At 38.6% G+C, this 23,958-nt stretch overlaps 5 protein-coding genes across 6 annotated transcripts; 2 read left to right on the top strand and 3 right to left on the bottom strand.

Annotated features, from left to right (window-relative positions):
* Positions 1–1,572: 1,572 nt before the first annotated feature.
* Positions 1,573–4,751, bottom strand: LOC137732617 (protein NRT1/ PTR FAMILY 4.5-like). The gene is made up of 6 exons (XM_068471923.1): positions 4,584–4,751; positions 3,919–4,009; positions 3,546–3,763; positions 2,933–3,355; positions 2,709–2,833; positions 1,573–2,485 (listed from the first exon to the last, which is right to left on the bottom strand). Exons 1-6 carry the CDS (start codon positions 4,749–4,751, stop codon positions 1,573–1,575), a joined length of 1,938 nt encoding a protein of 645 aa, XP_068328024.1.
* A 325-nt stretch (positions 4,752–5,076) lies between these two features.
* On the bottom strand, positions 5,077–12,463 carry LOC137731522 (uncharacterized). Of its 2 annotated transcripts, XM_068470646.1 has the most exons (20): positions 12,066–12,463; positions 11,946–11,980; positions 11,734–11,855; positions 11,387–11,476; positions 11,131–11,250; positions 10,946–11,029; positions 10,700–10,777; positions 10,119–10,244; positions 9,947–10,036; positions 9,524–9,559; positions 9,392–9,447; positions 8,498–8,642; positions 7,941–8,385; positions 7,738–7,829; positions 7,019–7,568; positions 6,665–6,800; positions 6,431–6,472; positions 6,117–6,273; positions 5,917–6,000; positions 5,077–5,828 (listed from the first exon to the last, which is right to left on the bottom strand). In XM_068470646.1, the coding sequence occupies exons 1-20, from the start codon at positions 12,320–12,322 to the stop codon at positions 5,685–5,687; spliced, it is 2,889 nt and encodes a 962-aa protein (XP_068326747.1). In that variant the 5' UTR covers positions 12,323–12,463; the 3' UTR covers positions 5,077–5,684. The 2 variants fall into 2 exon arrangements, with proteins under 2 accessions (XP_068326747.1, XP_068326748.1); XM_068470647.1 differs by lacking the exons at positions 5,077–5,828; positions 5,917–6,000 and having other exon boundaries at positions 6,135–6,273; positions 6,420–6,472.
* Positions 12,464–12,867: 404 nt separating this feature from the next.
* LOC137731523 (F-box/kelch-repeat protein At1g16250-like) lies at positions 12,868–15,665 on the bottom strand. Its single transcript, XM_068470648.1, has 4 exons — positions 15,175–15,665; positions 14,938–15,059; positions 14,029–14,604; positions 12,868–13,659 (listed from the first exon to the last, which is right to left on the bottom strand). Coding segments are annotated over exons 2-4 (1,161 nt in total). The 5' UTR covers positions 14,940–15,059; positions 15,175–15,665; the 3' UTR covers positions 12,868–13,076.
* A 395-nt stretch (positions 15,666–16,060) lies between these two features.
* LOC137732223 (rhomboid-like protein 14, mitochondrial) lies at positions 16,061–17,913 on the top strand. The gene is made up of 2 exons (XM_068471524.1): positions 16,061–16,418; positions 16,886–17,913. Exons 1-2 carry the CDS (start codon positions 16,206–16,208, stop codon positions 17,675–17,677), a joined length of 1,005 nt encoding a protein of 334 aa, XP_068327625.1. The 5' UTR covers positions 16,061–16,205; the 3' UTR covers positions 17,678–17,913.
* A 790-nt stretch (positions 17,914–18,703) lies between these two features.
* On the top strand, positions 18,704–23,359 carry LOC137731913 (DEAD-box ATP-dependent RNA helicase 50-like). Its single transcript, XM_068471173.1, has 8 exons — positions 18,704–19,128; positions 19,321–19,952; positions 20,449–20,643; positions 21,081–21,268; positions 21,879–22,092; positions 22,383–22,514; positions 22,668–22,843; positions 22,979–23,359. The coding sequence occupies exons 1-8, from the start codon at positions 18,840–18,842 to the stop codon at positions 23,214–23,216; spliced, it is 2,064 nt and encodes a 687-aa protein (XP_068327274.1). The 5' UTR covers positions 18,704–18,839; the 3' UTR covers positions 23,217–23,359.
* Positions 23,360–23,958: the final 599 nt, after the last annotated feature.

Here is a 23,958-nt window from a genome sequence, read left to right as displayed (position 1 = left end):
ATGCTGCTGAAGAACAACTTGGGCAATATGAAGAGGAAAATCAATAAGATATGCAATGATTGATGATTGTGAGTGCCTAATTGGAGGGATGTTGGTGCTCGCTCCCGCCAATTTACATTACTTCATTCTTTCCACTGTTATTTCAACTCTTTCATGGATTATTGAAATTATGTAGGGCTCGTTTTGGAAGTTTATTAAAATGATTGAAAACGTTTTTTGAAAAAATGTTTTTGGATTTCAAAAGCACTTGAAATACTTTATGGAAGAAGCATCAGATATGTGTTTCTTCTTCTAGAAAGCACTTTAAGTGCTTTTATGTGATTTACTTGCATTTTTACTAAGGATTGGTTCTAATCATATTTTCACCAAAAAACGTTTTGAGTCTTTCTTTTTTTAACAAACGATATTATCTACACCAAAGGCGAGGGGGTGGGCTTAGCCTTACAATAAACTAGCAATAATGTGATTCAAATTCGCCTTTGGTGATAATCAAACTTAATACCTTTCAGTTACAAGTGAAATGGAATACCAAGAAACCATAATACTAAGTAGTAATGCTTTGAGTCATTTTAAGATCACTTTCAAACGAGCTCGTAATGTCAATATTAGGTGAGAAAGTCGAAACCATAGTCGGTGAAGATTGATAGAATTAGAGCTTTTAACTTGACCTAATTAACTTCTTTTTTAAGTAAATAATGTATGCCTCTAAATTTAGAGTGGGGTTTAGCGATATTTGAGGGCAACCCTAAACCCTTTATCCAGACTGACTTGTGAGAATGGCAGCCGACACTTTATTTGATCGCCAATCACACCTAGTCGAGAGCTGTACCACACTCTCACTATGCCTCACTCATTTGGTATCTTTGCATGGCCATGATGTCCCCATGCTTACCAAATATTCAACTTTATCATGCTAGTAGTTCACATTTCAACTTCAGCACCCCATAGTGAGTTCTATCCTAAAAGCTTACCATGCTTTTGCATGTGCCACATTCGAGAAGAACTTTTCATAAGCTTGGAATGTCGTTGTGGTGTTATTTCATGTTAATCATGTATTAGTAAAGTAAAAACGCATAACAGTGTGTGATTGGTTTTGAAATACCGTCACAGTAGCATCACATGTGCAGATAAGTTAATTTCCTTGCATCCACATCTATCATGACAACTTTTTTTTTGTAGTTTTTTTATACAAGCGACGTTAAAAGTAAGGAAAATCAAACGCATGATCGAAGTACAAAGTTAACTACTCATAATCACTTGAGTTACAATCTTTTTATAGCATATATGTTGGGGAAATTGATCTTATAGTATTGGGCACTATATGAGGTTCATATACAGTTCACCAAATTGGAAATTCCCAAATTATATAGAATTTGATCACTTGCAAATAATACAAGATGTTGTGGTCCATGCATCCATACCATGACATTGCCATCTATAGGGCTTTTGGCTTTTGGCTTTTGGCTTTTGGGAATTTTCATTTTTATTTCACGTAACATTTAGTACTCAAAACTCAAAATTTATCTATGCATGGAACTAGTACTTGGGGCATACACTTTGCTTCCTATTTTTTCACTTGGCCCCGTTTTGTTTTTCTTCCTTCTCTCCTGCTTTGGACACAATGCTTACACCACTTGCAGAGAAAGACTGAGGTCCTCCGGCTTTGAGCAACATTTCCTCGTCGACCGCAATGTCATTCTTATACTTGTACCATTTGGCACACCATACATAAATTCCAAAATTAACCACGCTGAGGATCGCAAGGAACCAATAGAAATAGTCCGCGTGGCTTTTGTTCATGTCGCGCCCTTCCAGCCACCCCATTTTGTTCTTAGTGAACTTGCTAGTGATGGTGTTTATAAGCTCAACAAAAACCGTGCTCAAGTAGTAGCCAATGGACAGGGAGAGCCACGAGAAGGAAGTGGAAAGAGAGCGCATGCCGGCGGGAGCTTCCTTGTAGAAGAATTCCATCAGCCCCACAAGTGTAAACATGTCCGCTATTCCAAAGATCGCGTAATGGAAAGAGAGCCAGAAGAGACTGATTTTGTGGTTGTGGTGAACCATCTCGTGTTTTCGCTTCACTTCTACGAGTCCTGCTATGGCCATTGAGATAGCTGAGAGGACAAGCCCCACCCCGACTCTCTGGAGGTGGGTTATGCCATTGGGGTGACCCGTGATTTTGCGCAAGAGGGGAACAAAGGCAAATTCGTAGATGGGAATAAGGAGGGACATGAACAATAGAGGAATCACCGGGATTGAGGCAGATGGGACATTAAAATCGCCAATGCGCGTGTTCATGAGGGTGCCTTGTTGGATTGAAAGGGTTTGCAATTGGGCTAAGCATGTGTTCATGAGGATTGTGCTTAGAAGAATAGGCATCATCCTTGTCAAAACCTTCACTTCTTCCACCTGCGTAACTGTGCAAACTTTCCATTTTCCTGCTCCGCTCAGGCCAGCGGGAAGAACGGCTGCCTTGTCTAGTAATCTGCTCAAAGAAAAGTTGTACTTTTCAGTCATTGCCATATTTTGTTTAGTTTGCATGCTTGCTTGAACAGCAAGTAACTATCAACAGTGACTCGATCTAACATCTAATCAGTCACATACTGTCACATGATCCGTTATTGCCAGAAACACGGTACATGCCGATTGTATGCAAGAATTGAAAGCGAACAAGTGGAGATAACAAATTAAGGGTTTGAGGAACCTGCCTGAATTGACTGCTGTGGGGGATGAGCTCTGCTTTAGAAGCAGAATCGTGAGCACGTATTTCATACAATTCATCGGAACTCTGGGGTACCTCCACCTTCCAGTTCTTTACAGACACCACCAAAACCTGCACAACAGGGTCATCTCAAATTAATCAGTCCTCTGTTAATGGCATTACTAATCACTGTTTTTAGTTACCAGACACGAGAGGAAGGGAGAGAAAGACCTCTAGAACCCTAATCAAAGGGCTGTCTCCTGGAACTCGGACGCGATAATATGGCCTTCCCAATGCAACAAAGATAAGACCAACCGCAGCGCAGGACAAGGAGATGATAAATCCGATATCCCATCCAACACTTAAGCTCACATACACCACAAATGTGACACCAACCACAGCTCCAACTGTTATGCTAAGCAAAAGCCAATTGAAGAAGCTGGCTACGAGCTTGTGCTCATTGGGATCTTTGGAGTCGAATTGATCAGCTCCTAAAGCCGGGATTGCTCCTCTGATTCCACCTCCTCCAAGTGCCACAAAGGAAATCGAAGCGTAAAACAGTAGGGCCTTTGTGCCATGCACACAGGTTGATTCCAGACAAGGTAGAGGTTGCAGTTTTGTGTAATGGGATTGAATAATGAGCAACATATATCCCTGGAAGTCAAAACACAGCATGTATGTATTGATTAGTATAGTCCGGCTATGAAACAGACAGTCTGTTTGTACTAAAGAACGAAAAGTCCTACATAAAGATTCCTATTGATTAACGTCAGTTCTTTTTGTGTTTCCGGTTAAGATGAATCGGATTAAGTATGTTGGAAGGATGGAAAGAAACAAGATTTACCAGCAACTCGATTACACCAAAGAGTAGAGTCGTGTTGAGGCGATTCATATAGGCATCAGAGATGAATCCTCCAACAATGGTGAGCAAGAATGTAGTGCCCAAGTAATTTGTTGTGGTGGTTGCAGAGCCAGAGAGGTCAAAATGTATGACGAACATGAAGTATAAAACCAGGCTTGCCATGTTAGCCACAAAGCCTATGTTATCAAGGAACATCATTGCTGCACACAAAACACACATACAACAAGAGCTCAAATTTCTGTCTCAAATTAACGTGATTTCATAAAAATGACACCATTTTTTATATAAGTGGGTCCCACGTATAATGGTAGAGTCCGTTTCTATTAAGGTGTGTCATGCTGCACTTTTCACTTACCAAAGATAAAATAGTTGGCCTTGAATCCACCTTGTTTCCTCGTCAAGGGCTCATAGGCCAAGTCCTTAGCACCAAGTTCATTGTCCAACCCCTACAAAGTATAGCCAACTAATATGAGAAAATGACATACAAAATGTGGTAGCTCTAATGAACAACCAGGCATGTTTAATTTGATTTTCTTTTTTCTTTTGTGTAAAATGCTAAAGTTGAATGAGCAAGGCATGACACTTTAAATGCACAGTCCATTAAACAAATGCTTTTAGAAGGGTTAAAGAACTTTTTAGAGAGCGTTCAAAAAAAAAAAAAAAACTTTTTAGAGAAAAAGTTAAATGTTATTAGGTTCAAAAGCATTTTTTTGGGTAATTTGTTTCTGAAACATTTTCAGAAACATTTGAAATTTTTTATAAATCCAATTTAAAGACTTCCACCAAAAACGTTTATGAGCAGAGATGTTTTCGCCTCAGTAGTTACCATAGCCAAGGATGATAAAGAGTTCCTTTGTTAAAGAAAAGGGTGGTTAGAGATTTTTGGGAGAAGAGTAAGGAGAGAGGGACTCCTACAGGTGTTAGGGGTGAAGGAGGTTGCAAGTGCATATATAGACACACACACACACACATATATAATTATGATTAGGTGTGTTGTTAAGAGAGCATAAAATGTTACGCCATCATGTCCAATGCCAGTGCCAGTGGCATCCTAATTGTGGGAAGCATACAAACACAGTGGGCATTCCAAGTTTCAACTCCCAGATCCCAAATGGCAACGCCAGACAACGCCAGAAGCCGACGGACCGGCCGTGAGAGATCCAATCCAACACAAGTATTCTCAATCATTGTCGCTCTGACAGCCGTCTATAATCGAAGTTATTTATGCCCATAATTTAATTTACAAGCGAGCACTTATGTTCATAAGTGTTTTTGTTAAAAGTGCGTTAATGTAAACTGCATTTGAAAGTGCTTTTTGAAAAAATTCAAAAGCTTTGTCTAACAGCTAAAGGTGCTTCTAAACTGCATTTGGACTTAAAAGTGCTTCTAGCTCATAGAAGCGCTTTTTGGAGAAGCACCTGCCAGGTTCAATCTTTATCAAGCTAATAAAAATTTCAACGTATTTATCATAAGAGCAATTCTTACAAAAATACTTATGAACATAAGAGCTTCCTAAAGACGCAATCCAGCTGGCGGCCCTGAAGGCGTTTTTGGTTACACGAAAGCGTTCTTTTTGTCATACTAGAGGCAGTTCCAACTGGAACCCGAACCTTCGCTTAGTCTTATTCGGGGGTGTGAGATTCTGGCTGCTAAGTTACGGCCAGGAGGTGCATTAGATGCTTTTGGTGGCCTTTACAGTGGAAGACCATAGCTACCCTACAAAAACGTCAACATTTAACTCCCCTTGCACTCCACATGTCCGAGTTTACAAGCGGATCTTCCAATCTGTTCCCTCCAAACTTCTTACAGGCTCATTGCATTCACTTCCCAGCTAGACATCACCTTTGTATTTTCCATCATTTTCAGTTAGATCACGAGCTATCGATAACTTATTGTACAATCCACATCGTAAGGAAAACGGGTTAGGCAGGTTCGACGACCATTGCTTGTGCACGCTCAAGTCCAGTCGTGTTTGAGCATGAAGAGCAGCAGATACAGCTCAAATAGTATTCCTGTTTAAATAAACGAATACGGCTATGTATTTGGTATCTCAAATGAATTGCTACAATAATCAATCAATAAACGTGGACAAAATTTTTCAGTTGATTACATGTATGGTTTCTATTTTTCGCTGAACGGGTCTTGTAGAGCATCATCATCTTCTACTTGACTGAAATAGTAATGTGACGCCACACAAACGAGTATGTCCGTGAGGATAAGACCAGCCACATCGAAAACAAACTTAGGAGCAAATAAACCCCATACCTGCAAGGTAAACATGTGGCTATGAGCATATCATGGGAAAAAATTATCATGAAAAGAAGAGAGATTCGTGTTAGAATGACGTTTTTACCATTAGATGCCGCCTATGCATTGCAACGCATATTACAGTGGCTGTGACCGAAGTGGCCGTGATGACCCCATAAATCATATACACCTAAAACATGAACAATAATCGACTCACTCGTGATCTTACTTAAAGAGTCCCTTTTGTAAAGATAAAGCTTATTTCAGTGGCAAACATATGATCTATATGCAAGCCAATAAACTTACTAGAGATAATCGCGTGAGCATGAATTTCTTTCCTTTCTCGGTCTGACCCAGGCGTGCAACAAGAAATGGAAGTCCAAATATTGGAAGGATGAGAGAAAAACCAAATGTGTCCATTGTAAGGAGGATTGCTTGGGGACCTAGGACGAACTCATCGAACCTGAAAATAATACATGGTTTTAATAATCTAATCCACAGGGCAATGGATGTAACTCCCACACTATGACCATTGACCACTAACAAAGGCAAAAGTGGGAGACCATCACTACTGAATTCTTTAGCTTTCAAAAGATACTTATCGGATACCTGTGACTCACCCAATAAATGCAGCACCGTATCGGAGGCCATCAAAAGCACACCTGAAGGAAAGTTTGTTTTGGGTTATGAAACATAAAGAGGGCAAAAAATGAAGAAAACAATTCAAATATAATATAGCAAAATTCAACTCTTTTTGTAGGGACCAAACCAAAAGGATTATAAAAACTAACACAAAATGTGCTGACAAGAGAATCAGAAAACATGAAACCCAAAGTAGGAAACAAGCAACAAACCAATGACCAGTGCAGAAAAACAGGCACACAGCAAAAAGGCTCCATTGAGTTACAGGGACAGGATCAAGCGACGTATTCCAACTGCCTCCATCTTTGGCATCCAGTTCTATGTTATCCAGCCTCATTATGCAATAACCTGGCAAAAGTCAAAACAGAATTATTACATGTACCAAAACTTTGAGAACAAGAGCACAAATCATTTTATAAAACCTAACATGGTTTATCTCCAATGCAACAACTTCTACGACTGACCATGTATTCAAAGCAGGGCTAAAAGGTGAATTTTATTGGCCAAAACAATATCATTCAGTAGAAAAATAAAGCACCAAAACTATAAATAACTAAAACACGCACCTCCAATAAGGAATGCTAAAGCAATCCAGGGCCCCTGCTTTCCCAACAGAAGAATGACTGTTGAGCTCCAGGCAGAAAACATGGCCACTGTTTTAATATATAAGACTTTGCTGCAATCTGAGGATTTCCCCTTATTGAAAAACTGATTAAATGCTAGTAAAAACAACTGTCCAAATCCAATGGCATATATCAGTCGAGGAAGGTTATTTCTTCCATTGCCTTTAAGCACCTCGTCCAGATTCAATATGTTACTTTCTGAAGCCCAATGCACTGCTATTAGTATATAACTTATATTAGTTCCTATGACAATATACTTCCAAATCCCCTCAGAAGAGCTTCCAGTAATAGCCTTGCGCAGCAAGATTGCCAATAGAATCAGGGCAACTACTGGTAAAACTCCAGCGAGAATATTCCAAACTGGAAACCCTGAAGTGATCCTGAGCATCCACGAAGGATATGCATTAATAATTTCAGAACTAGGAGCCTGCTTTGACATTCCAACTTCAATAGTAAATCTGCAAATGGTGATCAGAAGAAGGAAAACAAATGCCTGCACTTATATCAGTGAAAAATGATCATTACAGGTAACAACATTTGATCTTGTTCTATCAGAAATGAAATCACAAACTTGTAACAGTATGTCCACAAAAAATGATAAATAAGAATTAGGGTCTTGGGTGGGGCACAGTAAAAGAAACCGGAGGTAAACAACTACTTACTTCTAAAATCATCTTCTTCTTCATGATTGAATATCGCATCTTAATCAGTCCAGTTGTGGCCAAAAGAAAGCATGCAGCTTTTCCTTCTTCCACTGATCTCAAGATTGACAATAAAGAAAAAGAGAAAAAGTTACTTTGCCAACGTGAGCATTAACCATGGATTATGTGCATCCATATATAAATGAGCAGTAATTATTACTTACAGATAAAACTATTCGAGAGGAAGCTGCATGCACGCATCACCACCATAAAACAAGAAAAAATTAAACCAAAGGATATCCCAGAATCTCCAGATGAAGTAAAAGAAAAACCATATTGCTCTTTCACTTTCTTAATTGCAATAAAATGCATAAGAAGTGACATCAACATAATGCCAAGTCCAGCACCCATCATCTTTAAATTAAACTCGGTCCATTTGGAGCGTGCAAGTTCAGCAACACTTGCCAGGAAATCAGAATACAAATCAATTTGCCTCTTAAGAGCAGGCAATAATTCATTCTGGCTTTCCTTTTCATGTGACAGCAATTTCTTTGTAGTATGTGACCATTTCTCTTCTGCTTTAGCATACATGTCTGCTATGTGTAACAAGTCTTCGTGGGAAAATCCAATAACTGATGAAGCTGAATAAATATCTATATATCTTTTTACCTGAACACGAAGAATCCAACAGTTATTTCAGATAAATGATACACGAGGGTTAAATTTTTCATCCAAGAATTGATGAAGTACATTGACATAATATAAACTGCTAGAGTAATACCTGCCAAGAATTGGTGCAGAGTACATTGGCATAATTCAGCATCCATTGTTCCAACTTTGAATGACTTTGGGAATTGCCCACACTATCTTCAAAATTCCATGTTCCAGCACCTAAAGCGTATAGCTGAGGATTAACTCGCCCAATACTGAAAATAAAACAAATATAAGTGATATAATTCCTTGAACAACAAAAAGCTAAAGTAATGACACAGTGGTATAGAGGTGAACAATCCATTGGACATTGATTATTGTGATTTCTACATAAAAGAATTCAGAAATGAAGGAAGCCAACATATGTTCCAGGATATGGAAACTGGAACAAATATTAGACACCATATATTAGAAATCACATTTTCAAGCAAGTTACGCTTTGTGAAGGATCACCAGACATTGTCAACTGGACACAAAGTGGATAGATTTGCAGTGTGCAATGCTCTCACAAACTGAGTACCATGAAAACAATGCAAACCAAACCCATATAATCCAAATGCGGGATCATTTGACCTCTCACAAGATATAAACAACAACCCAGTTTGTATGACATTTTGCATATTAACAGGGTCTCAATGGGTTAACTACAGTGACAGCTTCATCCAATAGATTGCCTTACAGTCTTTTATTTATTTTTTTATTTTTGGTCTGGAAATGAGCAACCTGGTAAAATGTTGTCCATATATAAGCAGTAAGCACTGGCTCAAATAAAGGAAACGAATGTTGACTTCATGGCCATTGAATGTTTCATTTCATTTTTAATCGAAAGTATTGGCTTGCCCATGGTATAATATAGTGTAGGAAAAAATAAGAAGTCGAGGTAGTCATGTAATGATCAATAAAATCAATAAGTAATGACAATCATAATGGCGAAACTTAAACTGACAGGATGCTTACACTACACCTTCCAAAAGGAAAGGGGATACCAAGAAGCGCCGATATTGTCACTGCAAAGTCAAGCTGCAGAGAGTGACTTGACTAAGGATGGGTGATTGGCAAGTAAGACAAAAGAACAAATATATTAACCCATTCTTACCTGCTGGAAGGAACTGGCACATATATTCCTCCCATCCTGAAGCCAAACAATAAATAATTTAATCAGAACAAAAAATTAATTTATGACTCATAAAAACCTAATTAAAAATGCCATTTGAACAAAGAGATTTTCTTCTTTAAAATTCTCTTAAGGCTAATAGGACTCATACCCTATGGAGAGTCTGAAAGACAAATTAGTTTTATGACCAATCTAATCAAGTTTCATCAATCCCTTTAAGTAATAGGCAAAATTAGTTTTTGAAAATTTAAATTATTTAATTGTCCAACCATTTTGAATGTTTTTCTTTTTCATTTTCAACGAAATCAATCTTGAGCCTCCATAAAGTATAAGAGAAGAGTAGCAAAGGGAGCAACTCATTCGTAGGTAGAAGATTTCCATTGTACTTTGGGAGAGAGGCAGTACCAAGTCTAGTTCACAAGATGAAGTATCAAACTCTAATGGTATGGGAGATGGAGGATTCTTAAAGCTCACAGCAAACATGGATGTCTCAACCTGCATTGTGTTTTATTATTAGCACGAGTAAAACAAAATAAATAATAAATAAGCATTGAGAAAAACATGTTTTGATACGTACCTCTTCAGCACTTCCTCCACCATGATCTCCATTCACAGTCTGACCATGATCGCCCATCACAAGTAGAAGAGTATTGTCATGTATGCCCCCTGGCGCAGACTGCCTCTCCAATGCTTCAACTACTTTCTAAAGCAAACTGATCAGTTTGTTGAGGAAATTAGGGAAGGATATATAAAAGGGCTAGACCTATAGGCTATAGCACATTATTAGGTGAACAAGGCATAGTAAGGGCACCAAGCAGCAAAATGTAAGTTCCTAAAAGGCTAAAACTATTCAATATTTTGAAAAAATGACCCAAAGGTTGGAACGAAAAGGAACCAAATTCAGAAAGTTGAGGGAGAATCATAATTTCAATAAAAATCCCCACGTGTTTGGGCTTCAAAATTATACTTTCATTGCTTATCATGGAAGAAAAGCGAAAAAAACACATAAAAGATATCATGAAAACTGGGTAATTTATCACAGGGAGCCAAGTAACAGCCAACTAGCAAGTAAACAAGAATTAGGAATCCATGGAAGCAAAGCGTCCAATGAAGAATACTTGCTAAGAGCAATTTTCATATGTGAGTTTGAGGACTTACCAGCAAGACGTTGTTATATTGCTCCAACTTTTCTATCATTTGCACAGAATCAACCCCAAATATGTGCCCAGCATGATCCTGAGCAATGAGAAAATTTAAAATAAATAAATAAATAAATTATACACAGCTTTCATTAGAAGAACATAATCTGCTTCTTGTATGAAGCCCTTAGAGCAGGTGTATACAATTGGAAATAAAATATCCAAATCTATTTATCACTGCAAAAAGTAAGCAAACAAACCATACCACTCCAAGAAAGTGTGCGATAAGAACATCCCAATCTTCTTGGTACAAGAATGGAAGAAGGTGGTCAATGCATCCGTTGTCCACCTGGAACAGAAAGACAAATTACTTCTAGCCATGATCATATTCAACGATATGACTGAATTCAAGGAAGGTTAAAAAATTTGGAATTTTTTTGTAAGGCATACCGTATCAAGATCTCTAACATTAAAAGAGGGGTAAGGAAAAGATTTTTCAAAGTGATGAGGAAACAACTGCGTCCATGTATCATCCCCCATCATCACAACTCGCTTTCCATTTTTAGCCAACTGCAAGTAGGTCCACGTTTCAGATTGACAACAATAAGAAGTTCTACAAATTGAAAAAAAACAAAAAAAAAAAGAAAATTACTATTCAACACAAGAAATTATGCCAAGTAAAATCATGGGAGGGGGAGAGAGCAACCTGATGTATCAAGTTATCTTCAACTATAGCTGGAGCACCAAAGCTGTTCCCAACATCAATAAAAGTCGGCAATCCACCGGTTGTCAAGCCCTAAAAAACATTGCAAGGGAAGCAATTGATAAAGTTAACATCCATCCTTGGCACGAGGCCTGCAAACAGGCTCTAATTCACCAAATTCGAAATATCAAAGCATGCATTGCTCTACCCTAGAAACGCAAACTAAAAGCATGGAACAGCAAATCATAATCCATGAAAGGATAAGCTTAAAGTGGTGCACGAGGCATTGTGCAAAGCAACCATCTTGAAGCTAACATTACAATTTAGAACAAGCAAGCGAAAAAGCTAACCTTCAAACGCTGCAAACTCGTCGTGGGCGGATCAGCTATGGCTTTGAAAATCAGAGCAGACGATGCATTTCTAGCTGCTAGGTCTTGTATAAGCTGTAATTTGTTCATCCATGGCTTCAATTCTGCAACATAACATTTATCAAGCACTCGACTTTACAATCGCAATTGCATTGCAGGCAATGACTAATGGAGTGAGAATTGAGAATACTAACCCTGAAAGAAAGTACTCGGAGCTACAAAATCAAACCTGAGAAAAACAAAGAGATTAACAAAACTGAGATTGCCCACATGATTTTCTTCGATAAATTTGATAAATTTGAAACGGGGTTTACCTGAGAGCGTCGAAAACGATGATTACAAGCCGCCCAACAGCAGGCTTGCTCCAGCAACGCTGCTGATTCGGCTCAACGGTGTCATTCCGGTTCTGGGTTTCTGGAACGGAGTATGAGCAAGGCGATTGGGAAGCGTCGGAGCAGTTGCTGTAAAAGGGAAGCTCCGTCCGGGTGAGAAGAAAACCTCTGGTGAATAAGAGAATGGCGACGACGTGAAGCGCCATGATCGCCCAGTGAATCCATATTCCTTTACCCATGTTGCAAGAATTGCAGGAAGAAGAAAGGGTCGCTGGTTTCTGGGTTTCTTGTGAGATCTTGTATTTAAGGGCAGTGATTGCCGCGCGTTGATGGCGTTTGATTCAGCGGGCTTTCAATTTTCAACTCTCTGTTTTTCCTTTGACATGTTCTGATTTAGTTTCCAATAATTAAATGTTCTTACTGATATTCTTTTCTTTATTAGATAGTGTAAACTGTCAGATTCGATTCTTAACAAATACGAATTTAAAAAACATTATTATTAGCTCATTGTAATTCTAAGCGCACTCGTTCCCTAAATGTAAATAATATCGATTTTGCAAAAAAATAAAAATAATCAAATTTTACACTTTCAATTCGGACTAACGTCTTTCTCATTCACAGTTCTGTTTATTATGTCACTTATTTTCATCCATTTTGTACTATATAAGCCTCGGAACATGGTGCGATGTGTAAGTTCCAATTCTTCTCGAAATAATTTCAAATTGAGAGTTAATTTTTGTTGCGAATGTAGTATCTTGATGGTGATACGCCTAAAAGTCGGTTATGTGCATTGTAGGTGATGAAATTGAGGAAAAATTGCGACGAAATTGTTAACTGAGAACATTGACATGAATTAAAAGTTCAAAGAAGCTCAAAACCGATTTGAAAATGCGGAGGACAGAGTAGAATAAAGTCCAAAGTTAATAGGCTTTTTAAGTTTTCCATTTCAGTCAGTCAGCTGAAATCGCTCCATTTTATCGTCGGGATACAACTTCACCGTGTTAAAAATGAAGGTTCTTCTTCCATGGATGCACACCCTATAACGGTGCCACGAGCTGACCCAATCATCGGTCTAGTTTCCCTCCATTTTAATGGCTTAGCCGATGGATTGCAAACCCTCACCAAACCCAACTTCACAATGTCAAACCTCCCGGCACCAGATTGTTCCCACTTGAGAGCCTTCCCTCCCATTACATATAGTTCGTGCCTTAAGGCAGCAAAACCGTAGCCAAAAGCCTCCAGCGGCCGAGGGTGATCATGAAAAATCACCGACGGAACTGAGCCTATGGTGTACCACTCCCCCTTTTCAGTATCCCTTGTTTTAATCAAGCTCTCGCCCCAGTCTACAACAGTATATATTCGATTATCTCCGATCACCTGAGCTGCAAATTGCATTGCCCTAGAAAAAGGCCAGATGTCTTCCACAGTGCGCCATGTTCCATCGGATGGAGTAAAAACCTCAGAGGTATTTTGGTCTGGCAGGCCTACTTGATCACTGAGAACATGAAATCTGCCTTTGCATGACAAGCCTAAGCAGTCCATCTGAGGATTGAGCATGGGTGGCAACTCCTCCCATCTGAAAATTTCAACAGTCATAACTCGATTAAAGAATTACCAGATTAGGAAAGAAAACAGAAGAAAGAAATACAACTGAATCAGTTGGCTATAATATTATCACAAACATGCATCCACGCGTACACGTTAGGTTATCTGCTATTAATACCGTCGGGCCTCACTTTTAACGAGGGGGGGATCAAGATAAATATAAGAAAAGTCAGTAATTTACCAAACTTCAAGGAAGACTGAAGTAGTTTGCTCAAAAAGAAACGGCGAAATGTAATATAGCAAGAAATGAAAAACGAAAAACTTTTCCATATGTAAAAATGACAGAAGCAGTGATAGTAACATCAGATCTCAGACATTAGTGCCAAATATAGGAACATACTTATTAGCCACAGGATCATAAACCTCGGCAAGAGCAAGCCCTCGGGTGCAAGATAAGTTGCGGCCCCCAACAACGTAAATTTTACCAGAAACAACACTACATGCAAAATGAGTACGCGGTGTAAGCATGCTTGCCACACTGGTCCATTGTTTCTTAAACGGATCAAACTGCATCACCCCATTTGTTACCAAAGACTTTTGGTGGGGAACCGGTGGATCATTCTGCGCATAGGACCCTCCAATAACGAAAAATCGGTTGCAGACAGCAATACTTGAAAATCCAAAGTGTTTCCAGTCACCATGAGCGGTGGGAATCTTTGGCAAAGGATGCCACCTATCAGCTTCAGGATCATAAGCAACCCACTCATTGTTAGATCCTTCTGTAAGAACAAACAGCCAGTCGCCACACCATCCTTTTCTAGCTTTATAGTTGGCATAGTCCGAGCTGCGTAATAAATCTCTCCACGTCTTTGAGACAGTTTCAAGCAATCCATGGTACCCATGAGACAACTTTGCCAAGCATCTCAACGCCAAATCATCAGACAATCCAGGAATAATACATCGGTGCAAAGACTCCCTATATTCCAAAAGATAAACCAACCAAATCCTTGAGACCGAATACTAGAAAACCGAAAAAATGGAAAAACTACATGCATATGGAACTATAGACAAGATAAAGGCCAGTTCTTTGAAAGAGCAACAATTGTATTTACCAAATATAAACTAAAAACTAAAACAAACAACAGAAAAAATGATTTTATGTAGTAACAATCATATAAGAGTTCATTCATCAGCTCAGATTCGGAATTTCGAAGTGACCCATTACACCATTTCTAAAAATCTTAAGCATGGCATTGTTACTGAGCAAAATTGATATGTTAGTTGAGAACTGAGAGAAACAATTTCTTACATATTTTCAGTATATCCAGAAAAAAAATGGCTCCTTTTGGTTATCAACCTGAAATGGGCATCGGCAACTCCGCTACAGAAATCAAATACCAATTTGAAAATCAAACCCTTCTGATGAATATCCTGCGATTTTGAATTGGGGTTCAGATAACTAAGCAGAAATACAAAATTCATTCATTAAAATTGAGAAATATGTAAAAAATAAAATAAAAAAAATTCAATGGGGGAGAAGACTTACAGAAATAGCAGGTAAATGGATTGTTGGCCTTCTGGATTCTGGGCAGAAAATCAAATCCAAGCTAGCTTCTTTGCAGTTTCAGCGGCTCCAATCCTCTGTGGCCCTCATCACTTACTTTCAGAAATGCTTGATTCATAAAAAATGAAGAAGAAGATGGAGTTGGGGATAAATTGGTTTTTTCTTTTACTTTTCGTGACGACCTAAATATTCTTTTGTTGATGTAAACATAATGAATAACATAATCATGTACTCCCCTCGCTAACCCTACCAAGGTATTAACTTGGTTAATCAATGGATGAGGAGTTCTTCTTCAACATGTTTGTGGAATTGTGATTATTTCATATTATAAACTATTTAATCATCAACTTGCATAAAAATATATGGTCAGATATAATAAAAGTATTATAAAATGTTTCTCTATTTGCTATATTTGATTGACTAAACAATCTTGTTTTTAATTAAATTTTTTACAAAGATAATCTCAATAAAGTGATTGATAATATAAACGATGTTGCTAATAAAAACAAAATACCGTATATTTATATCATGATATTTTGAGGAATAACTCCTCCTTATTAATAAGAAAGCTGATGATCAAAGTGAGAGTCGATGAGATAGATCAGATCAAGGTCATCATAAGACACAACGAAAAGAAATTCATTCTTTTACCAATTAATGTAGGTAATATTGTATGTTTAAAAAAAAAATAATAATAGGGGTAAAATTTTCCTATTAATTTATAGCAGGCCGGCCTCGGGGCTTGCGTCACGAGTTAATGGGCAATCTTACGGTTCGGCCCATTTCTTAACATAACCCACGAAACTACGGAAGCCTCTCATGCACGCGCAAGTCACGTGATCAGAGTCCTACAAAATAAATCACAGAACTGAAAAAAATTGTAACCGCCAAGCGGAAGCGTCTTGGACTCTCTGGAAGGTGCTTTTCGTGCGAACCAAGAAGCCAAATCGATCCGAGAGAGGAGACCGTTGCGCTCGAAGATCAACCAATCCAACGCAGCTCGAAGCTCAAGAATGGTGATTGGAAATCGAAGGCCGCGATCGAACGGAATGCTGCCGCTGCTGGCACTTCACGCCGTCAGTGAGTATTACAGGCTCGACCGGAAACCGCGCGTCACCGCCGGACTCATCGCCGCCAACGCTCTCGTCTACTTGCGCCCAGCTTTTCTCGACCATATTCTTCCATCTATTCAAGAAGTCGGGTTCAATCCTCACGTCATCCTCAAGGTAATTTCTCATTTCTTACTCAAAACCCCCCAAATTGTTGTAAATTTTTAATTTTGGCCCTTTTAATAATTCCATATGTGCAATAAATTTTGAATTGTAATATTTTGTTAGATTGTTCTACTAATATTATATGAACAATGTGAATAATAACCCTTTTTTGTTACTCTTTCCAGTTTATTTTTCACATTTCTAAATTATGAAAAACCCCAAATTGTTTGTAATGTGCTAATTTCGGTCCTGTCCATGTATATGATAGAACTTGAAATATTATTTTCTGTTAGAACTTCTAGAAAGCCACAACCTTTTTGTTGTTTTGATTCATATGTCAGTTGGGTTTAATGGGTTCATTGTATATTGGGTAAGTTGTTTCTTTTTTTTCTGCAAATTGTATAGTTTTGATTTTATATGTGAATTGGGTACGTTATACATTGATGTGGGCAAGCTGTTTTTGCAATTGGTTTGAACAGTATGGGGACTTGAAGCGGTTCTTCTTGTCGCCTTTCTACCACGCCGGAGAGTCTCACTTGGTTTACAACATGCTCTCCCTGTTATGGAAGGGGATCCAGTTAGAATCTTCAATGGATAGTGCTGAATTTGCATCCATGGTTGCTGTCCTGCTGGGTATGTCCCAAGGAATGTCTCTGCTGATTTCCAAGTCCCTACTCATGTTCTTCGACTATGACCATTCTTACTACTATGAATACTCTATTGGGTTTTCTGGGGTTCTCTTTGCCATGAAGGTTGTGCTCAATTCACAGACCGAGAACAGTTATGTGTATGGAATTCCAATACCGTCACATTATGCTGCGTGGGCAGAATTAGCTCTTGCCCAAATGCTGGTACCTGGTGTCTCTTTTATTGGCCATTTGGGTGGAATACTTGCCGGTCTTGTCTATATCCGGCTGAGGGGTTCATATAATGGTTCTGACCCGCTTACTGCTATCTTCAGAGGTGTTTTTGGTGTGCTGAAATGGCCTGTGAGGTTTTTACAGCGCTTGTTTCCGCGGAGGCAAATATCCGGGAGAGGACGTGTTGGTGGGGGTCAGAGAGGAATGTCTGTAACTGGTTTCTGGAGGTGCCATGCTTGTACGTATGAGAATTCTGCTTGGCTAGATGTATGTGAAATGTGTTCGACAAATAGGAGAGGGGATGGCTATGGCAATGGCAGTGGCATTTCACCTCGATCACCACATTATTCCGGTGACCTTACTTTGGAAGAGTTACGACGGCGGAGGTTGGAAAGATTTGGTAGATGGTAGGATCCTAACTCATGAGGCTTGTTACAGATGCCAGGTGGTGTTGGCAATGCCGGACATGTAAATTTAAATACCCCTTCTTCCCCTCTTCCCATTTCATTTGAATGTTTCTATCTGTCATCATTGCTCGCACCTGATCTTATGCTGTTCTGTCGATCCATTTGATTAAAACTTTGAACATGTTGTCTTGAGCAATCTGATCTTTGAGAATTCTATGGTCGTAGGATGGCCTGCTTTTATGTTTTGTGTATGAACATATATACTTCCAAGATGCTATAAGTAGGAAGAGTTGATGAAAGTTACTTGATTTCTATAGAGGAAGAAAGAGTTGATGAAGGCCACAGGAGGATTTATCTGATCATATATATCATCAAACATTTGTTAACGGTTGAGATTGATTTGATGAGAAAGTTTATACGATAAAGGGAAGTAAGAGAGTATGGGTGGTCAAGAGAGTTTCGTCGATCAAATTACGAAGAGAACGAAACTATTTGCGGAGAGCAAATGGGTGCAAGGAGCCTTGTCTACAATAATTCAGAGAGGGAATCGACTAAAATAATAATTCAGAGAAGGAATCGGCTAAAATAAAATTTTAGAGAGCAAATTGACCATTTTAAGAATAATTGGTTTCAAAGAATAAAATTAAGCTTGATCCCCCTGTAACACTTCCACAGAAGGCCAAAAAATTGAGTGTGACATCAATAATATAGGAATTAAATTTATACAGTAGGTCGGAAAATTTAAGTGCTAGGAGAATGGTTCTTAATTTGAGTTTAATATATTAAATTCATAAATACGATACCTTAAAAATAAACGACAATAGATTACCAATATGAAACTCACGATGCTTGACTCCTGTACCACAATCATTTAAACGATTGTGAAAGGCCCTTACAGTAACACCAAGAAAAAGAAGAAGAAATAAGGCCCAAAATAAGGTTAGTGTGGGCCGGACACAGTAATGTAGTGGCAGTGCCTTGTGTTAAAAACCGCGCGGCTTCTAACAGTAGCCAGTAGAGACGATGCTCGATTGCTGATAAGGGGAGCAGGAGCAGAGCAGCAGCAATGAGATAACCGTTGTTAATTGTCACCTCCACCATCCAACTCCAACTCCAACGACTTGCACTTTCACATTTTATCACAATTTCACACTCAGATAGTGGAAATGCTGGCCAAAGTTCCTGCTCCGGCGGCAGTCAACCATCACCACCACCTCCTGCGGCCAAAACGCCTTGAACCGGAATCATGGATGGCGGGAACCCACAGCAGCAAGTGTCTCTATCTTCATCAGACGAGAAAATGGGGGATTAGTTGCAGTTTCAGTCAGAGACCCACCGATAACCCTATAGCTGCAGCAGAAGCTTCTTATGACCTCATGGACGATTTCATCGTCCTCGGACAAGACAAAAATGCCCCTCCCACTCCCACCACCAGAAACACTACCACCCATCCAGGTCCTCTCTCTCTCTCCCTCAATTTCAATTTGGGTTTTGCTGCAAATCTCACATACTTGGTTGGTTTTTCCGAAATTAAGCAACTTGAGTCTGATTAGACCTGTAGCTATAGCATACATAATTGTCCTGCTTCAAACTGCACATATGTTTATCCTGTTTGGGTGGGAATTGAGCATGTGCCACCATTTACAGGTAATGACCGTCAACCGGCACCTACTACTAGGAGAGTTGCTCAAAGTTTCGGGAGGCTGAAAGTACATAGAGTGAAATCTATAGCTGAGAAACCTTCTCGGATTAAGCAAGAAATAGATGAAAGTGATGATGAAGTAAATGTGCAAGATGCACCACCATTTGTCAATCCCCGTTCAAGACTTGGATTTGATGGGAAAAAGAACAAAGCAGATGCCCACGGTCTTGGTGGAAGACGTTCAAGTGATTCCCACTCGAAAGAGTTTAGGGACAGGAGGCGGAGGAAGGGGACAGCCAACAACATGGACCATTCTCCTGTGAAAAGGACGGAAAATGGTCTTGAGCCAATCTCTGACAATCAAAACGAGCACCATAAGCCTTATAGGTCTGACACCAACATAGCCAGACAAAAGGATTCAGCTCCAAGAGGTTCTTCTTCTGCTCACTCAAAAGGATGGGGCAATGGAGGAGGGTCCATGTATGACTTGGCTGAGTTGCCCGACCTAAATCAGCGAAGGAAATTTTCCACCGACAATGACTTTTTCAGTCGAAAATCCTTCAGGGATGTGGGTTGCAGTGAATATATGATTGAATGTCTGAAGAGGCAGCTTTTCCAGCGCCCATCACATATTCAGGTACATCAACATTGTTCCCATATTTAGTTTACATTATGTGAATAGTTTATTTGGTTGTTTGTTTGAAATGTATCCACTTGAATAAATGTCCCATATATAATATCCTCTGAAGTATTATATATAATTTTCCACCTTATAGATTTCATTCCAAGCTGTTAGAATCATCTTTAATTTGTTGCAGCTTTCATATGTCGCTGTTTGATTCTATTTCATCACCGATTCCTTCCTATCTTGTTTAGTTATGTTTGTGTAGTTAGGTTGTTGTCGTCTTATTTGGAAGGGTCGTCTCTTTTCTATTTCTAATACTGAGATTGCTTCACTTGGAAAAGTTAGCAAGTTCCACCGTCCTATTGGTAACTAAAAAAGTTCATGCTTAGTCAACCTAGACAAGGATGTACCTTGAAAATGTTTCGTATTGGTAACTTATATTTGATGAATACCTAGTTACATTTTTTCAAGTACAGTTTCTTGTGTTACACATCTTGTATAACTGCAGGCCATGGCATTTGGTCCTGTTGTTGAGGGGAAAACGTCTATTATAGCAGACCAAAGTGGATCTGGCAAGACATTAGCTTACCTTGCTCCAGTAATTCAGCGTATAAGGGAAGAAGAACTTCAAGGGCTGAGCAAGTCCTCGTCAATGAGTCCTCGAGTTGTTATACTGGTACCAACTGCTGAGTTAGCTTCTCAGGTCAGTTGCTGTTGGTTTTAATATTTGTTGTCCATCTTGATCTTTGCTCATGCTGGTTGAACAACAGTTTTCTGAGCATATTAGTTTATTGCCAGCTCTTAGTTGTTTGGCCTGGTTCTCTGAGGTTTGCCTACATGTATATGCATGTGTTTGTAGATGAGAAATTTGTAACTTAAAATAACTGCCAGCAGAACAGTACAGCACAAGCTCAACAAGAATTGTTTTTTTTTTAAAAGAGAACGGAGGAAAAATCTACAAGTTCAAAAAAATCTACTTGTATATTTTACTGTATATCTCTGGTTTTCTTGATTTACCTTCACTCATTCTTTTGGAGCTCCAAAAGATTATACATTTAAAAGAATATAATGAATATTTGTTCTTATTTCATCCCACTTTATGGTATATCATCTTGTGACAATGCAAGTGTACTCTTGCAGGTTTTGGGTGTTTGCCGTTCAATGTCAAAATTTGGGGTTCCAGTTAGGTCTATGGTTGTAACTGGTGGTCATCGGCAGAAAACTCAGATGGAAAGTTTAGAACAAGGTGTGGATATCTTAATAGCAACACCTGGTCGGTTTATGTATCTGATTAAAGAGGGCTTCGTGCACTTATCAAATCTAAGATGGTAACCCAGTTTTTCTTTGACTTTTCTGTATAAGTATATCTCTGGGTTGATAAATTAAAGCTCCTTTGTAATTTGAATTTCATTGGTGCATATTTTGCGTACTCGCTAATGTACTGCTTTTATTTCTTGCGAGTGTATCAAGCAGCAATGTATCTTGTTTGTCATTCTTGCTTATTCATAAGACATGAATAAGTAACTAAGGATTTTCTTGGATGGGCTCTTGTAGTCTGTGTTGTCAAAGTGTCATAAAATTTATTTAACTACTCTGGGAGTCTATGAACCTTGATTTCAATTGTCTGTATTTATTACCTAGCTTGATTGTTTTGTTGTGTATATTATAATTGTCATTTCCGCCCAAAAATAAAGATCGTCTTAAATTGTTGTACCTTGATATGATTCCTTCACTTTGATGAGTAAATTCACTCAGTCATCCAGAATTAATCTAGGTGAAGTTTAAATAATAGATTAGGAGTTCTTGGTGATGTTGATGTTGTTGACTACTCAATCTCTATATGTATTTGTTTTGTATTTCGTGCTTTTGTTTGGTGGAACATCAATGTATGACAATATATGTTACTGGTGTTAATATATTAGAACCTCTTTGCTGCAGCGCTGTACTGGATGAGGTAGATATACTCTTTAATGATGAGGATTTTGAAGCAGCACTGGAAAGTTTAATCAATTCTGCACCTGTTACCATGCAATATCTTTTTGTGACTGCAACGTTACCCCTTGGAATTTACAACAAATTGGTTGAATCCTTTCCTGATTGTAAAGTAGTCATGGCACCTGGAATGCACCGTATAAGCTCTGGCCTTGAAGAGGTTAGTATAGTTATCCTGTTGTGTATACAATGGTTCTAGAATGTAATCCTGGTAATGAGGTGAGTATGAAGGCTCTTATTCTATGGTTTATGCAGTTTCATAACATGTCAAGAACAAATTATCACCTTCAATTGTTGGAGAAAAAAGGTGTTCTTATTGTTGCTGCATTAATAGTTTTACTTTTGTTCAAATTTTTTCCTAGCTTCCCATCAAATTTCATTTTATTAGAACTGAAGAGCTTTACGTTACTCCATAATGACGGGATTTTGATAATCATGGTTCATGTCCAGGTGCTTGTAGATTGCAGTGGAGATGATGGAAGTGAAAGATCTCCAGAGAAGGCATTCTCAAATAAGAAATCTGCTCTTCTACAGCTTGTGGAGGGAAGTCCAGTTCCCAAATCGATAATTTTCTGCAACAAGGTAACGCAAAACCTTTTCCCTTTTGCATGGCTTACCGTGTACCTGGGATTGTGTGCATTTACAAGCCTTTCTGATTCTATGTATATGGAACTAAATTTCTTCTCAACTCACTTAAGAAAGTACTCAGGTTAGCTTTTCCTTGCCTATTTGCAGATTGAGACGTGCAGAAAAGTTGAGAATATATTAACACGTTTTGACAGAAGTGGAACTCGTGTTCGGGTTCTACCATTCCACTCTGCCTTGGCCCAAGGATCAAGACTCGCAAATATGGAGGAGTTCACCAATTCTCATTCAAAGGAAGTCTCACAGTTTTTGGTTTGCACTGATAGGTAGCAATTTCCGTTGCCTCTGTATCATTTCCTGTACTGAACTTTGCATAATAAGTATAGACTGGGTCATTACTGGTTCCATAAAAACGAGTCATATAGCATACATCAAGTTGACGTTTATGAAATATTTGGCAGAGCATCGCGTGGAATCGACTTTACTGGTGTGGATCATGTTATACTCTTTGACTTCCCCCGCGATCCAAGTGAGTATGTACGACGTGTTGGAAGAACTGCCCGAGGTGCTGGAGGAATCGGTAAGGCGTTCATCTTTGTGGTGGGGAAACAAGTCTCCCTTGCGGGAAAGATAATGGAAAGAAACCGGAAAGGTCACCCGGTGCACGATGTACCAGCTGCATATGAGCTTTTGTACTAAAAGGCTTTTTTGCCTGCTTGTAAAAGAAACATGACCAATTTTCTTGACATACGCTTGGCTTTCAGAAAACAAGTGCAATATGCTTTCATATGAGCAATTCATTTTTTTTAATTAAATTAACCAACAAGTTAATATCATTTTAACCGTGTAAGCATTGGTTGTGCAGTTACACAACTCCGGTAGTATACGTGTTAATGTCTGAAATTATCATTTCGTTTTGAGCGAAAAATTCCAAAATAAAGAATAAAGATTTGAAGTGGCCTTTTCACATATAGTTCTGACTTGTTTTATTGACAGCTCACAGTTTTTATCTACACTCCACATTTTTCCCATCTTAGGTGCAAATACATATTTTGTGTTTTTATTTTAACGCCCCACACTCTTCACTTATTCGAATAATGAGGTGGTTTCTATGTTGTTTCTCGTCCCTTTCAAAGAACGAAGATTTATATTTAAGAATTCCATCAAAAAACAAAAATTTAGAATCGATCACTTTGTAGCAAAAAGTGATCTGGAAATGCATAGCATAATTGATTATGCATTAACTTCATAACCAACTATAAGCATGCCGATATCATCGAGAACACTAAAACATTGAAAAATATAAAGTCTTACCCCATGTAAACTTCCAAAACATCGATTTCATGTTCTATTCCTCAAAAATAAATTTTTTCAATCAAGGTAATGAAAAAATAAAACAAAACCCATGGGCTTTGGGGAAAAAAAAGGGTCAAAACGAAGG

This window comes from Pyrus communis, chromosome 4 (genome assembly GCF_963583255.1).
Source record: "Pyrus communis chromosome 4, drPyrComm1.1, whole genome shotgun sequence".
NCBI lineage: Eukaryota > Viridiplantae > Streptophyta > Magnoliopsida > Rosales > Rosaceae > Pyrus > Pyrus communis.
The sequence above is the reverse complement of the archived record's forward strand: the minus strand, read 5'-3'. Positions and strand labels throughout refer to the sequence as shown.

Coding starts and splice junctions, on each gene's coding strand:
- LOC137731522 (XM_068470646.1), bottom strand. CDS start 12,322: ATGGGTAAAGGAATATGGATTCACTGGGCGATCATGGCGCTTCACGTC. Junction 11,856..11,945: donor TCCGAGTACTTTCTTTCAGG/GTTAGTATTCTC, acceptor GTTATGTTGCAG/AATTGAAGCCATGGATGAAC. Junction 10,778..10,945: donor TCGCACACTTTCTTGGAGTG/GTATGGTTTGTT, acceptor CTCATTGCTCAG/GATCATGCTGGGCACATATT.
- LOC137732223 (XM_068471524.1), top strand. CDS start 16,206: ATGGTGATTGGAAATCGAAGGCCGCGATCGAACGGAATGCTGCCGCTG. Junction 16,419..16,885: donor ATCCTCACGTCATCCTCAAG/GTAATTTCTCAT, acceptor TGGTTTGAACAG/TATGGGGACTTGAAGCGGTT.
- LOC137731523 (XM_068470648.1), bottom strand. Junction 13,660..14,028: donor TATGATCCTGTGGCTAATAA/GTATGTTCCTAT, acceptor TGAAATTTTCAG/ATGGGAGGAGTTGCCACCCA.
- LOC137731913 (XM_068471173.1), top strand. CDS start 18,840: ATGCTGGCCAAAGTTCCTGCTCCGGCGGCAGTCAACCATCACCACCAC. Junction 19,129..19,320: donor AAACACTACCACCCATCCAG/GTCCTCTCTCTC, acceptor CACCATTTACAG/GTAATGACCGTCAACCGGCA. Junction 20,644..21,080: donor CTGCTGAGTTAGCTTCTCAG/GTCAGTTGCTGT, acceptor GTACTCTTGCAG/GTTTTGGGTGTTTGCCGTTC.
- LOC137732617 (XM_068471923.1), bottom strand. CDS start 4,751: ATGATTGAGAATACTTGTGTTGGATTGGATCTCTCACGGCCGGTCCGT. Junction 4,010..4,583: donor CACTGGCATTGGACATGATG/GCGTAACATTTT, acceptor TATACTTTGTAG/GGGTTGGACAATGAACTTGG. Junction 3,356..3,545: donor TTGGTGTAATCGAGTTGCTG/GTAAATCTTGTT, acceptor TTTGACTTCCAG/GGATATATGTTGCTCATTAT.